The 14831-nt window shown below is 36.2% G+C and overlaps 1 protein-coding gene across 2 annotated transcripts in view; it reads left to right on the top strand.

Annotated features, from left to right (window-relative positions):
* LOC149067958 (splicing factor 3B subunit 3-like) overlaps positions 1-9547 on the top strand; it is a 55410-nt gene extending 45863 nt beyond the window's left edge. Inside the window, exons 23-24 of one of the 2 annotated variants that reach the window (XM_089252000.1) lie at positions 796-1227; positions 7492-9547. In XM_089252000.1, the coding sequence (XP_089108126.1) occupies positions 796-1227; positions 7492-7536 (477 nt within the window). In that variant the 3' untranslated portion in view covers positions 7537-9547. The remainder of the gene's footprint in view (positions 1-795; positions 1228-7491) is intronic. The other variant, XM_089252001.1, reaches the window with a different exon arrangement.
* The last annotated feature ends 5284 nt before the right edge of the window (positions 9548-14831 follow it).

Below are 14831 nucleotides of genomic sequence, written 5' to 3'. Positions count from 1 at the left end.
AACACAACTTATAAACACAAAGGAAAACAAAGATGTCAAATCCTCTGCTATCCGTTGCTAGGTTACAAAATGCTAGAAAGTGAACCAGCAAGGGGTGGAGTGTGACATCACTGCACATCCATCTGCAGAAGTGTTTGGAAAAGGAAGATGATACTAACACATTAGATCAGTGATTCTCTACCTTTTTGACTCGCAAAGCTTTTTATGGTGTGTAATTTCTATGGCGGAGCCCCGTAGGCCTTTTTTTTTATTAATTCATCAAAGTTACTCTGATCTATATTTATTATTTAAAAATATTTACAATTATTTTTAATTTACTGGTGTTTTTTTTATATTTTCCTAAAGTGGCGCGAAGCTCCTGGGGAGTGCACACAGAGTCCCAAGACCTCTGCGGAGCACTGGTTGATAACCATTGCATTAAATGAACAATTATGTGTTACTTAGTCATCATAGACAGGTATAAGAGACACTGAAAATTAAAGAGTGAGCACAGCAGCATGCTGTTCGTTTATCATAACACAACATAACTGTTGCCAGATTCCAAAAAAATTCAAAAATGTATATAGGGATGTTTTTAGATATAGTAGTGTCTTCGCGCACCATCTGTTAGGATAATTTCGAAACACTGCTTTTGTCCTTACAAGTTCACTACAGCGGCAACATTATAAAGACTTCTTTTATGAACGAAACGTTCTACATTAATGTCATTAGTTGTTTAAAATTTTGCATGTCATTCGAAAGTACTTTCTCTGGCTTGATTTTTCATGTGTATTTGTTTTTCTTGTGGGTTGCCAGGTATGTGCCCCAAAAGCACCACCGAAGAATACGAATCACAACCCACATTTGGTGTGGTTTAACGGTAGGAGCGATAAATACATGACAGTTGACCGCATAGCCAATTTCAATGTTGGGGAAAGAGTCATGTCGGTGCATAGAGCTATATTCTCTAGCTACTCGTCCAGGCAAAACTCATGTGCATTGATGTACACGACGGCATCTGGGGTACTCGGAGTCTTACTGTCATTCCGGTCCTACGATGACTATTGCCACCTGAAACGGCTGGAGCATCTGATGCGTTCTAAAAACCACATACTCTTCGGGAAAGACCACAAATCACTCAGAGAATCCCTGAACGTTTTGGATGGTGACCTCTGCGAGCTGTTCAACTTGCTGGACCAGGAAAGGAGAGAGGGTGTCGCAACTTGGGTTGGAAAAAGTCCATCTGATGTAAGTATGCTCAGGCCATTTTGAAATTTCTAATCGGTCATGTGGTGCATCAAAATATAACTGCTTTTTTTTCCTGAGAAATTTTTAAATACACTATCTATTATGTTACTGTATTAATGGAAATCATGGGTTTCTCACAGGCTGGAGTATAGACGACTCGATAAGATGCATATGTGAATTTCTAAAAAATTCTGAAGGCCTTTGCGGGCAACAGACCTCTGCTCTACTGAAGAACCCTGTGTTCAGTGTATGTATGCTATAAGGAAGGAAAGAATCTGCTCTTCTGTAGCATAGTGGTCTAGTGTACTGTTTCTTAGCCATTTTTTTTTCATTTATTGGGTCCCCTTAGGGTCATATTCTATTTTTGTGGGGCCACCATCATCCAGGAGCACGCCACTGGCAGGATCATTGGAACATTCAAATAAATTTTTAACTACATGCAGTGAACCGCATACTTGGCTATTGCTGTTCGAGCTGCAGGATCAGGAAAGAGGAAGTCTTGCCCGCCTGGTTGCGAAAGGACACAATTACCTCACACAATCATACCTTCTATTAAAAGAGAGTCAACCTGAGTGCCCACATTGTCAAAGTCCATTCACCATTGTTCATGCCTTTACTTGTTTGCATCATCGTCATCATTTTACGACCGCTCTTGATCATAGTCATCTTTCACTTCGCAGTATTTTAAATGATCATTTCGATGCATCTTGCATTTGTAAATTCATCAAAGCCATTGGTTTTTATAACAAATTTACAATCTACATCATTGTTTTACATTTCATGCAACATTTTTTATCATGCATAGTACTTTCTTGACAAGATAAGTTTTATCTTATTTTAAATTGGTCATTTGTTTTGAGGCAGTTTGACCTAATTAATCTTTGCACCAGTGAAACTAAAATCTAGTCTAATTATTTAGGAGCGAGACTCCTAATTCTTTATTCTCTCTTCTATTCATTGAATTTAGTTTCTCAGCATAGTTATTGCAGCGAAAAATTTTGTAAGGCATTAAAACTTGCTATTTAAACTTGCATAATTACCAAAATAAGAGAAAACGTGTGACCAACTTGTACAATTACAAAAATAAAGGAGAGAACGTGTTGTGAACTTGCATAATTATAAAAGTAGAGGAGAAAACACCGGGCTCCCCCGACTTTTTAGCAGTTGTAGCAATTTGGTTAATCAGATGGAAAAAGTTGTAGCCAAATGGGAAAGAACTTCAGCCAAATTGACGCATCATAAAATACGGATTTGAAAACAAATTACTGTATTTTAATGTGTATGAGGAAACCCCCCCCCCCCCCTGATTTCTCTGTAGACTTAAGATTTGGGAAAAAGTTGAAAAGATCTATATATAATACATGCTACCCATATATAAGAAAACCCCTCTTATATGTATGTATATTTTTTTTTGGGACCCGATTTTTGGCAAACAAGGGTTCTTTATACACCTTAAAAAATAAGGTATATGAAATTCAAGGTAGAAAAAATAAATCAAAATGCAAATCATATACAAATAAAAACTTTAATTGTCGAGAATTGTGAGATTTTTTTTCTGCCCACAATACAGAAGCAGTCTCAAAATGAAATTGTTCCCTGCTGGGACCATTAACCGAAATGCTGTAATATGTGTATTTTTAACATCCATTCTCTGTTTCGCAATAGTGTTTTAATAATGTTCATAATCAGCAACCGATTTATTCCATTTTATCACTGGAATTATGAGAGGTGATGACAAACTGATGATCTTTGGTTTTTTCATGTTTTTCCAAGGAGTCTGCTTTAATGCCAACATTTCCTTGTGAAGAAATTTTACTTCATTTGTGTGATCACAAAAAAGTGAGAAAAATACAGCTATTTAACAGTAGAGCATCGATTATCCACATACCGATCAACCGAAACATTGGTTAACAGGAAACATTCCAGTCGGCAAATTCAAATTTGTGAGCCATGTAGAAGTTCCACCAGCAGCCGCTAGTGTTTTGCTACTCCTGGAATAATTTCCTTTCGTCAATGGTCTATCACTGCACTTGAAGAACCACCAAACAGCAAATTTGTATCGAAACTGGCTGGGCTGATGAAAGAATCTTAAGGATTTGGAGAATGCGACCAGGAAAACATTCAAGATTGACTCAAATGTGTGATGTTGATGACCCTAGTTATCAAGTATTGACGAACGAAATCATTGCCAGTGTCATCATGATGAGGAATAAGCCTAGCGACGATGACTGGGCTGAAAAAGGACCATCCAGTGAGGAAGCTTTTCACTGCCTTGAGATGGTTATGAAGTGGTTAGCACTACAAGAAGAATGTGATGCTGACCAATTGCTGTCTTTAAAACGTTTGCAAGATTTAACAGCAAAAGATAGCTCTTAAAGCAAAAGAAAATTTTAGACTTCTTTTCCTAAACTGTAGACTATGACACCAGTACAATTCGTTTCAATGAATTATCGGTTATCCAAAACAATTGGGGACTGGGGGGTGTTTGGATAATTGATGCTATACTGTATTTAGAGTTAGTTACTGTATCATAAGTCTGGCCTACAGACCGGTGTTACAGTGAAAAATTCTAATTGAAAGAATGTGGTGCTCGATAGAAGTTACAGAACGACTAATAAACCACGGCACCAAATGTCAAAGTTAGATCTTACGACACCAAATGTCAAAGATCTTACGACACCAAATGTGATGGTTGATCATCACCAACATTTAAAAAAAAATATTTTCTTGAATGAAGCAAACTCTTGAACCACAGTTTTATCCCACTTAACAAGAGCGTATTCAAACAACTAGGCCGGTGTTCAGTATAGTTTATACTGAGCGTGGTTACTTTGACTGTAACAACCATTTATTACGGGGAGTGATTTTGTTGAAACATTATTCAAATCTTTTTACCTCATGAGACAACAAAAGAAATAATTCACCAGAATGAAAATTAAATTCTTGTCACACACAGTTAAATTTGAGTTTCTTTATTTAACCTAATTACTTTTTCATTTATTGGAACTTTTGTGAAAAAGCAGTATAAGCACCCTTCTTGGCGCCATTGGCCGAGTCTAATGTAACCCCGCGAAAGGGAAATAAAGCTTTTTTTCATCGCTCACCGTTTTTTCCCATTCACCACTACACAGTAATAATCCCATAATAACCCCATAGAAATTAGAATAATCCTTAGGGGGCACACATATGAAATTATCCAAAATGCACGTAATAAATTGAAATAATCCTCGCGGAATTCGAATGGGCGGTAAACTCATACTACCGAATTTTAAAAAGAATCATGACAATAAGAAATTAAAATCACTAGAAAAATAAATTACTTTTTCATTTATAGGAACTTTGGTAAAAAAACAGTATAAGCACCCTTCTTGGCGCCATTGGCCGAGTCTAATGTAATCCCGCGAAAGGGAAATAAAGCTTTTTTTTCATCACTCACCGTTTTTTCCCATCTACCACTGCACAGCAATAATCCCATAGAAATTTGAATAATTCTTAAGGCACAAACACGTGAGATAATCCTTAGGGCACACACATATGAAATAATCCAAAATTCACGTAATAAATTGAAATAATACTCGCGGAATCAAATGGGCGGTAAACTCATACTACCGAATTTTAAAAAGAATCATGACAATAAGAAATTAAAATCACTAGAAAAATAAATTTCAAAGAGTTTGAAGTTAGGAGGCCTCGGCCCAACAGAAGCTATTTAACACCGTCAAGAATTTTTAAAAAAATCGGTGCTGAAACGTAACTGTGAGCAGAATATCCTGCAACTACGCACAATGGAAGTGAAATGACACATAGTTCAACAATGCATTAGCGCAGAAAATGTTTTGTCCAATCGCTAACATAGGTGCATGCAAATATGCAAAGCAGTGGCTGCACCTGTAGGCCGAACTTTGTTTGGGCTCGGACATCACTTCACTCCTCCAGCCCTTAAAGGGGGCCCCTGACTGAAATTATCAACTCCGTTTTCACCACAACCAGAAACATGACAATATTATTTCACTAAGCAGGATTAAAGCCCTAGCAGACCATTCATCACACTTCATCACTATGAGTTGAGGAAAAACTCATAGTTTAAAAAAATTCATTGCAAATGGCAGCACTACACATAACAAGCATTACACAGAAGCAAACTTCACGGGAGGTTCACTGTACATACACACATTCCAGCATGTACCAATTCGTTAGAAGTTCCGCAGAGGAATATGGATGAGGTGCATGTCTGGTTTAGTAGTAGTAGTAGTCCCGGGATTAGCATTCAATGATGAACAGCACACACACTGTTGGATGATAACCGGAAGAGGACATCCACACTCAACTAGAGTATCTTATATCTACGTACCTGGTAGCCGGAAGAGGCTTATCTACATAACCATTGTAGTCAGGATCTGAACTTGTGGTTTGATATCTACATTAAGGTTTTACTAAACATTCATTATTATTTTAGGAACAAAAACTAAGTTCTCTTACTGCTTAAAACAGATGAAAGATGAGATGACTTTTACTTGTTGTTATATCAAGTTAGAGTACACAAGTGAGAGACTAGCACTTAGAAATTCTAAGTTTTTATACTTAGCACATTATCAGTCAATCAGAATCTGGCTACTGTGACGTTATCAAAACATCATCCTATGTGTAAAGTGTACCTCTTGCTGTTACATTTGACAACTTATCGCTAAACACCAGCATCTATTAACGATTTCACTATTATTTTGTCATTATGTCTCGTTTGCTCACACGATAATATTACAATGATATAATATAACAATACTATAGTATAACGATCATAATAATTATATTGACATGCAATAAATACAGTGGCTTGCTGAAACACAAGTTCTGTTTGGTTTGCTAATGAATCTATTATCATTATGAACCAATAACAAAGGAATGGGTTGGCACCCTATGAATCAATAAATGATGGCAAGGCCCAGCTTCGCGAGCTGTTATTATTGTAAACTTGATGCAACTGAACCACATTTGGATTAAATCATAAAAAAAATGAAAACATTTTTTAGTGATTCAATAAACGATAACTTATTGTACGGGGGTGGCCCCCCATTCCCCTATATCGCCAAGTTCGCTGTTTGGAAAAACAACCCCTCCCACCCACCTATTTCCGTGCATCTGACAATTTGTGGTGAATTATAATATTATAAATCATATTTATCCTGTGCAACTGTTAAAAGAAATTAAATGTAATAAGAAATTACATTTTTCAAAAGAAGATGTTAGGGAAAAAAATTGGATGGGTTCGAAGGGACTCGAACTCACAACCTTTGTTTTAAGCGTCCCATGAACTTCCCACTGTACCAATCGTGGTTGCTGAACTAAAGTTGAATTTAGTATATCCATTATTAAATGTCGCCAGGAAATATGGTGGCGCCAGATGGATCAAAAGTTGCAGTAGCCTCGCGGTCTACTGTGACGTCACAGTTGCTTGACTCTGATTGGCTGGTAATGTGCAGAGCTCAGAATTTCTAAGTGTTACAAAGTGTGAGAGAGCACAGATACACAGCTCTATTTATACTAGAAATAGGTGAGGACCACTAGTTGTGCATGGACCACCCACCTTAACATTGAAACAATTATTTCTTTATATACATCCAAACAAACTGAAAATGAAAAATACAAATTTTCATATTGATCAATGATTGTACAAATGAAAAATTAAATTAATGAAAAAGAAGATGGCAACACTATAGAACTGGTTGGGTTGCTTGGTCAGAGCAACATAAGACAATAACGCTAAAGCTGTGTTATGTTTTCTAGATTTGACTATTTTTATTCCCAATGAAAGGTAAGAATTGTTAAAATATATATCTCAAAAGTTGTACACCCAATATACATATAACAATATACATATAACCAAATATATTAACAAAAAAGGAAGTTTATTGGTAGGATTGACTTGGCCTTTCTCCCAAGGGTCCCGCTTGTTACACTAGCCTAGCACACTTTCCCAGATCCCAAGGGAATGATGGTTCGATTCCCCACAGAATCATATATAGCCTGTCGAATTTTGCTTCCAAAATTCATCTCTGCATCATATCCAGTTTTTTCCAATGCTTTATATGAAATAGCTGAGAGAGACATTCTGTGTGAGCGCACACACATCTGGGTAAAGAGTTATTGGTAATTATCAAGATCCTATCAATTATAATTACTTAGGTTTATGCTTCTTTGTGCCAGACTTTGTACCAAAAAAATATCATTGACTGTTGATACAAAATTTACTTTTTTTTTCTTTGGTAGATCTTGAAGTTGCTGGAAGATATGCGAGATTTGTATTCAATGTGAAATTGCAAGAAAGAGCTGCCATACCTAGTTCTAACAGCTAGGTAACACTCATTAGAATTAGGTTCGTATTTATATGGACTTGCATCATGAAAGAAAATAAAAGACAAGACCATGTGTGCCTGAGCTTGGAAAAAGCTTCAGTTTCTAGAACTATGTTTTATCAACTGATACCAATCACGCACAAAATAATATAAATATGTATATTGTAATCGCCATCTGAGGCCTTCATTCTTCTGATACTAATAAGGGCCTCCCGTTTGTTGGATACCTTGACAAAGCAGGTTGCAGTAGCTAAGGTCAATAAAATGCTTCTGAATTGTACCAAATATGTTGCTGCAAGTTTGATACCCACTCAGCACACAGAATTTGGTCACAAAGCAGTTGGTGCTGGAGTCTCTTGGGGAAGAACGTGGTTACGAAAGGCTATTCATATAATCAGCTACAAATTGAAGATGCTGTTTTCCGAGAGAACTTAGCCAGTGCAGCGGTATCCAAGTGTTTCGATTTTCAGTTTCATATTGTAGTGCAGTTCATTGCTGTCAATCCAGGTATTATGAGAACAAATTTAATATCATTTGGTCATTTGTTCTATTGCAGTGTGACCAAATTGGTCTTTGTGCCAATAAAACCAAAATCCAATCTAAGTGTGAAGGTGTTGCGGCTTCACACATTCTACACCTTCCGATTCTTGAAGGCTAACCTTGTAGTCACTTGTAATTATCATACTATACCTTTTTACATAAAATCAATAGGCTTTTTGGATATTACGTCCAGGTGAACAGGAAAAAGTGTTTCCCCTACACCAATCAAACCCATGACCTCTTGCATACCATGGAAGCACACTTACCATTATACCGTAGAGAGAGAATCTTTTTTTCATTACACAGTAGCACGATTTTTGCTGAGTAGAGACATTGTAACCTCTTTTTTAACTTCAGCCAATGGCCCTCATCCATCCATCTCTACTGCCGCGACATAGAGGCCATTGGCTGAAGTTAAAAAAGAGACTGCAATATCTCTCAGCAAAAATCATGTTACTGTACGTGGAACTGTTTTAAGGGGAAAAAAATTGTTTCTCTATAGTTTAATAGTAAGTGCACTTGCCCAGCATGCAAGAGGTACAATTCCTGGTGGAGAGAAACAGCACTTTTTTCCTGTTTACCTCGGCATAATATCCAGAAAGCTTATCAATTTCATGCATCTTAGCTGAGCAAAAAAAAAAATCATCATCCAATTACACAAAAATTGTGAGCAAACTATGGCACGACTTTTAATGAACAAAGCAGAATTTTTGGCTGACTGTTGCCATTCATGCCTTGCAAAAAATAAATAGTGAGAAAAGGGAGAAACAAAGTAATCTTATTGAGACGGATATCTAAGTACAACATCAGTAGCTGGCTTCACATAAGTCGCTTAGAAAAGGAAAGTTTGAAGTTTGAGCGGCAAACTAAGTTTTTTCGTTATAAGTGATTTGTCTGATAGTTTAAAAAAAAAGTGATAGGGGACATCATTTAGCTATTGTGATAATACTGATGTCACATTTTGACTCAAAGACTGTGGATGAGTTCGCCTAGTATTTCAAGGACATCTTTGTCAGGTCATGTGAGGAATTTAATCTTTTGTTGTATACACACAGCCTACCCAGGGCGAGATCCAAGATCGAATGTCATGCCTCGGAAACACAGCTATTGTTAATAGACTACTAAGCTTTTGGTGTTAATAGAGGCTGAATTACTGGATTGCTTTCTGACCTCTCATACTTATGCAGCAGCTGTTTGCATCAGTGCTTTCAGTTTCATTGAGTGCACTCATCTATAAACCATGGAATCGAGAGTTTTGAAAAGTTTTGCTGATGTTCATTGTGATCTACAATGCCAAATATTCCAATGTTCTCATTTTGGAAACCAAACTCTTTATCTATAAGTTACTGTGTTGATGTCTAAGATTGTATTTATCATGTGTTGTAAGTTCTATTTCTGTCATAAAGGTGTGATCATTAAAATTTGCCATGAAATAAGCTATTCTTTTGTTAAATTCTACAGTTTGGATTTTTTTGTGCATGTTTTTTTCTCAAATGACTAATTTAACTGAAATGATTTGGTAATCTATTTTTTCATGATTAATGAAATGAAATTTTTAACAGTCTAGGTTTATATGGCAGGATCATTGGAACAATAAAATTAATAATAAACTACATGCTATCAAGCCTACACTTGGCCATTGGCGTTCGAGCTGCAGGACTAACCGAAAGGAAGTTCTGCGTACCCGGTTGCGCATAGGACACAGTCGGCTCACGCAATCATATTTTTTATTATGAGAGTCAACCAGAGTGCCCACATTGTCAGAGTCCATTGACCATGCTTTTACTTGTTCGCATCATCGCCATCATTTAATGCATCTTGTATTTTGAAATTCATCAAAGCCATTGGTTTTTATCGCAAATTATAGTTATTTACAATCTATGTAATTGTTTTACGTAACATTGTTTTTATCATGCATGTTCTGGACATGACAAGAATTATTTTCATCTAATCATTTGTTTTGCCGCATTTTGACCTTATTGGTCCTTGCTCCATTAAATACAAAATCCAACCCAATCTAGGTTTATATATATCTTTTTTTCAGTTGACAACGTGCACCTGGATAAATAATTAACCCCTCCTTTGTTAGTAGAATGTCCATTGTCACTTCTCTTCGGAATTTCAAATGCGAAATACGATCCGATTCTCGCAACTCTGAATGAATTATCCAACGTGCTATAATGGTCATATGGCAAATCTTTTCCAATGGAATCCAGAGTCGAGGTTTCGATCGGATTCTAAAAAGAGCTGTTTTTTTTTTTTATCCCATGCAATAATTTTTTTTCGGATTGCTCAAAACTATTTTGCCTTTTCTTGAAACTTGAGTGTTACACTTACGTTTTGGTTCTTTTTTTCTGCCCGACATCTTTTGAAGAAAACGTTTTAGGAGTTTTCTAACACCCCATCATCGTTGTTGAAAAATTACCTAGTATTTCACATACATCAGTTGCAACTGTTGATGCTAGATCATTTTCAGCAATATCTTCATCCATCATGTTAATTTTCATTAGCACATAACTGGTATATATCTACATCCTCTAATTCGGAATCTGAAAGAGTTTCTAAATATCTTACAGCTTCTTCTAATGTGAGATATCTTTTTTTTGATATGGTTACACTCAGCTGAACACAACAAGGCTATCTAGGATTGTCGAACTCGGTTTGATTAGTCTGCAGTTTGCAAAAATATACATTTCTAAGAATGCAAGAATAAAAATTACTCACCCAATATAAACAATCCGCCACAGAGAGCACATTCCTCTGTGTCATATTACCCAGAATTAGCCCCTATACACATGTCGAACGAGAAAATCGAAGCAGCGCACTACACATTTAGATATCCCTAGAATCCCGCTCTCTTGAAAGGCCAATGTTCCATAAATGGAACATACATTTTTGAACGCGTGTAGCTCTTTAATGTTTAACAGTACAAGGAAACTAATTGATTTACTTTGATTGATATATTAAGTGGTAGAAATACACAAAATAATTTTCAATTTACTTCAAAATTGAAATTTTTGCAAATTTTAATCGAAATGGGGAAAAAATGGCCAAAAAATGTCAAATTTCAAAATTCCGTCAAAAATGTTTATATCAACTTAAAGTTTCTGAATTTATTTCAAAAAGTACTTTGAACTCTCCTCTATATACGATAAAAAACCGGAAATGTTTGAATCAATTTTTATCTGATATTTTTGTAAATAAAAACTATGCTCCATTTATGGAACATTGGCCTTTAAACGGTTAATGCTGATGAAACGGTTTTTCGGCATTTAACACTATTCTTTCCCAAATTTCTTTCATTTTATAAATTTGAATATCTCTGTGCACATAGAACATGGATGCTTTTGGGGTTTTTTTTGGCATCAGGAGAGATGAGGCGGCAACTTTCTAATTGGAAGTTTGAGCACAAAGGAGGGAACGTATAAAAATTTAGATTTTTTTATTTTGTTACATTGTATTTTCACTCTCAAAAATTTTAGAGTAATTTTTTGATTTATGTTAAGAATTTTTTAAATTGAATCGTAGCTCAATTGATGGTTGATGAGATAAAGGCTGTGCTATCACTTACATGACACTCTCTATATAGATGTCTGGTTTTTTGTCCAATCTGTGAGTGAAATTTGAACTTCTACTTATCAAAAATAACTCCAGGCCATGATAAGTTAAGATCTTGGTGCAAACCGCACCTTTTTATGTCTATCGGTTATTTGTTATTAATTTGATATTTATTCTTGACTTTGATGTCATTTCGGACTCGATAGGGTAATGGAATTAATTCAAAGAAATTTTTGAACAAAAAACTGTAGATTTTACGATTTGCAGTTATTTTGTATTTTATGGTAGAAATCACCTTTTATGGTAGAAATAAATGTATTATATGGTATTTTATGGAAAGAAACTACACAAATTCTGTAGTAGTTGAAAAGAGTAAGCCTATATACATGGTGTTTAAAAAGAATCACTCGATTTAAAATGTGTATATTATGAAAAATATTGAATATAGGTACTTGAAATTAATTTTATATTACATGGCTAATCATAAGTTTTTTTACAAACCTAAGGTGCTCAATATGTCCACCTTGGGATGCACAGCGTATGTCTAATACGGTAGTCAAATTTGTATCAAACTTTTGCAAACATGTTTAAATTCACTGCTTCCACAGCTGCTGTTATGCATATCTTCAGTTCGGCTAATGTAGTTGGAATAGGTGGCACATAAACGTAGACTTTTATAAACCCCACAAGAAGAAATTGCACGCTGTGAGATCCGGTAATCTTGGAGGCCAGTGATGTATTTAACTGAATCGTCAGGTCCCGTATTTGCTGATCCATCGTTTAGGATTGTGACTGTTCAAAAATTCTTGAGCGACCAAGCTCCAGTGTTGTGGTACCTTGTCCTGCTAGAAAATGAAGTCATATGAATCGGTTTCTAACTGGGAAAGCCAGGCTTCACAAACACTGAAGTGGCGGCCAAAGAAAGAGCGTTAGTGCTACCTGTCGGCAACTGCATGAAACTTGATATTTCCCTCTTTCTATCAATACATTATTTGATCAAAACACATTAAAACCTGAATAGTTATAATTTTTGTGAATCAGATAATTCTTTTTGAAACACCTTGTATATATACAGTGAAACCTGTTTAAGATGGAATGCCAAGAGAGGAATTATTTTCCGTTTTATGAAGGTGCACACAAAAACATATATACAGTGATTTATTTTTATTTTGTAAAACTTAGATTTTAAGTATATCATCCTAAGGCCGGGATTACGCTATAAAAGTCCTTTTATAAAACTTGAAAAATGCTACGAATAAGATCATCGGTTGCATGTTCTAGAATGTAACAATCTTATTGGTAGCATTTCTCAAGTTTTATAAAAAATCTTTTACAAAACTTGAAAGTATAACAAATAAGTGTATCGGTTACATCCAAGCGAATGTAATCAATATGCTCATTGGTTGTTTTTTTTTTAAGTTTTGTAAAATATTTTTTGTCTAACTTTCATAGTGTAATCCTAGCCTACTACTATAAACCAGCGAGCATTAAACAGAGACATCCATATTATTGTTTTGAATTTTTTTTTGTGTTTAAAATTTCATATTTAAATTGCTAATTGCCAAAATTCAGAATGAAACTTCCTCCCGAATAGCAGCAATAGAATGAACTTTTGTAAAAAGTGAAAATTGTTTAATATCTAAATAAAAAAATAGTGAAATTGCATAACTTTTTTAAAATCGTCACAATGAGACTAACAAGCGCGCAATAGCGTTTATGAAAGAAAGATTCTACATCTCTGTAACACTTAAATTTTTGTTTTTCTTCAACCTCTATGACTCCCGCACTTTTGTGTTTCAAATCAAACTTGTGTTCATTGCAGTTGGTGGCCATCTCATTTGATTTGATTTTGAATTTATTGGCGAAGGACAAATTTGGTCAAACTGCGCCAAAACAAATTATTATAAAAAAGGTTGTCCTTTTGTCATGTCAAAAAATTTAAAAAATGCATCGTAAAAAGCAACATGAATTGTAAAACTATAATTTGTCATACAAACCAATGGCTTTGATGAATTTAAAAATGTGAGATGCATCGCTATTGTCATTTAAAATGTCATGAAGTGAAAGATGACTCTGAACAAAAGCGGTCGTAAAATGATGACGATGATGTGAATAAGTAAAAGCGTGATCAATGGACTTTGACAATGAGGGCACTCTGGTTGGCTCTCTCGTAATAACAAATATGATTGTGTGAGGCGACTGTGTCCTATGCGTAACCGGGCAAGCAGAACTTCCTCCATGAAGTTGAATTGATTCCCGTAGTAAATTTTCGCCAGGATTCGCGTTGAGCCTGGCGCATGGTTATACCGCCGGAACCTGCTCCACGCTTTCTTTTGTGATTTAATTGTAAGAATGGTTCCACCAAGGTTTAGGAAGTTTCGAGGAGACTTTGGGTATTGTTTTATTGTCTGCTGAGATCATACAACTGGTCACAGGGTCAGTGCCGTCTTAAGGCATGGTCCTCAAGAGAAAAGGGGGCCTCACAAGAATAGAATCTGGTTGAGATTTTCGAAAATTTGCCTGGTAGGGCCTCAAAAAAACTTTTGGCCCGGGAACCCATGATGTTCTTAAGACGGCCCTGCAAAAGGTTGACATCGGGTTGCGAGACCATATCCTCAGTGATTTCTGCCTTGACCGTGAAATCAGCCCATCGGGCGGGCACAAGCTTCCACCGTGGAGGTCCCTCAGATAAGCTATGGTGTCGATCAAGGCACTTAACCACTAGAGGGAAATGATTGCTCCCGTGGAGGTCTGGATCAACCGACCAGGACCAGCTGGGCAAGAGTGAAAGTAGTATAGAATTGAGAGAATGAGAACAGGGGCGCACCTGTGTTTCGGAAGGGGTTTACCCCCTCCACCCCTTCGGCTGGCGACGGACTTCTTTTTTCGCGAGTGGGTGATGAACTTCCGTTTCCCCCCGTTAAGAAAATTGTCTGAAAGAGAAAGTGTTTATTAAAATAGATATAAATAAAATATTGAGTTATGTGGGGGGAAAAAAAAAGTTTTATTCTTTTTGAACCTACCGTGTTTTGCCTGAATAGGACATGAGGTGATTAGCCAGACCGCCACGTCTACTACCGACCTGAGCGTTGACAGACCCCAACCATCGGCATTAAAAGATGGGTGGAATACAGTCCGGACGCAGCCTCTTCAGAT

The sequence above is a fragment of the Pholcus phalangioides genome, unplaced genomic scaffold (assembly GCF_987345545.1).
Source record: "Pholcus phalangioides strain wild (caught in Gottingen) unplaced genomic scaffold, Ppha-v1.0 ptg000028l_1, whole genome shotgun sequence".
In the NCBI taxonomy this organism is placed as follows: Eukaryota; Metazoa; Arthropoda; class Arachnida; order Araneae; family Pholcidae; genus Pholcus; species Pholcus phalangioides.
This window is presented reverse-complemented; position numbering and strand designations above follow the sequence as displayed.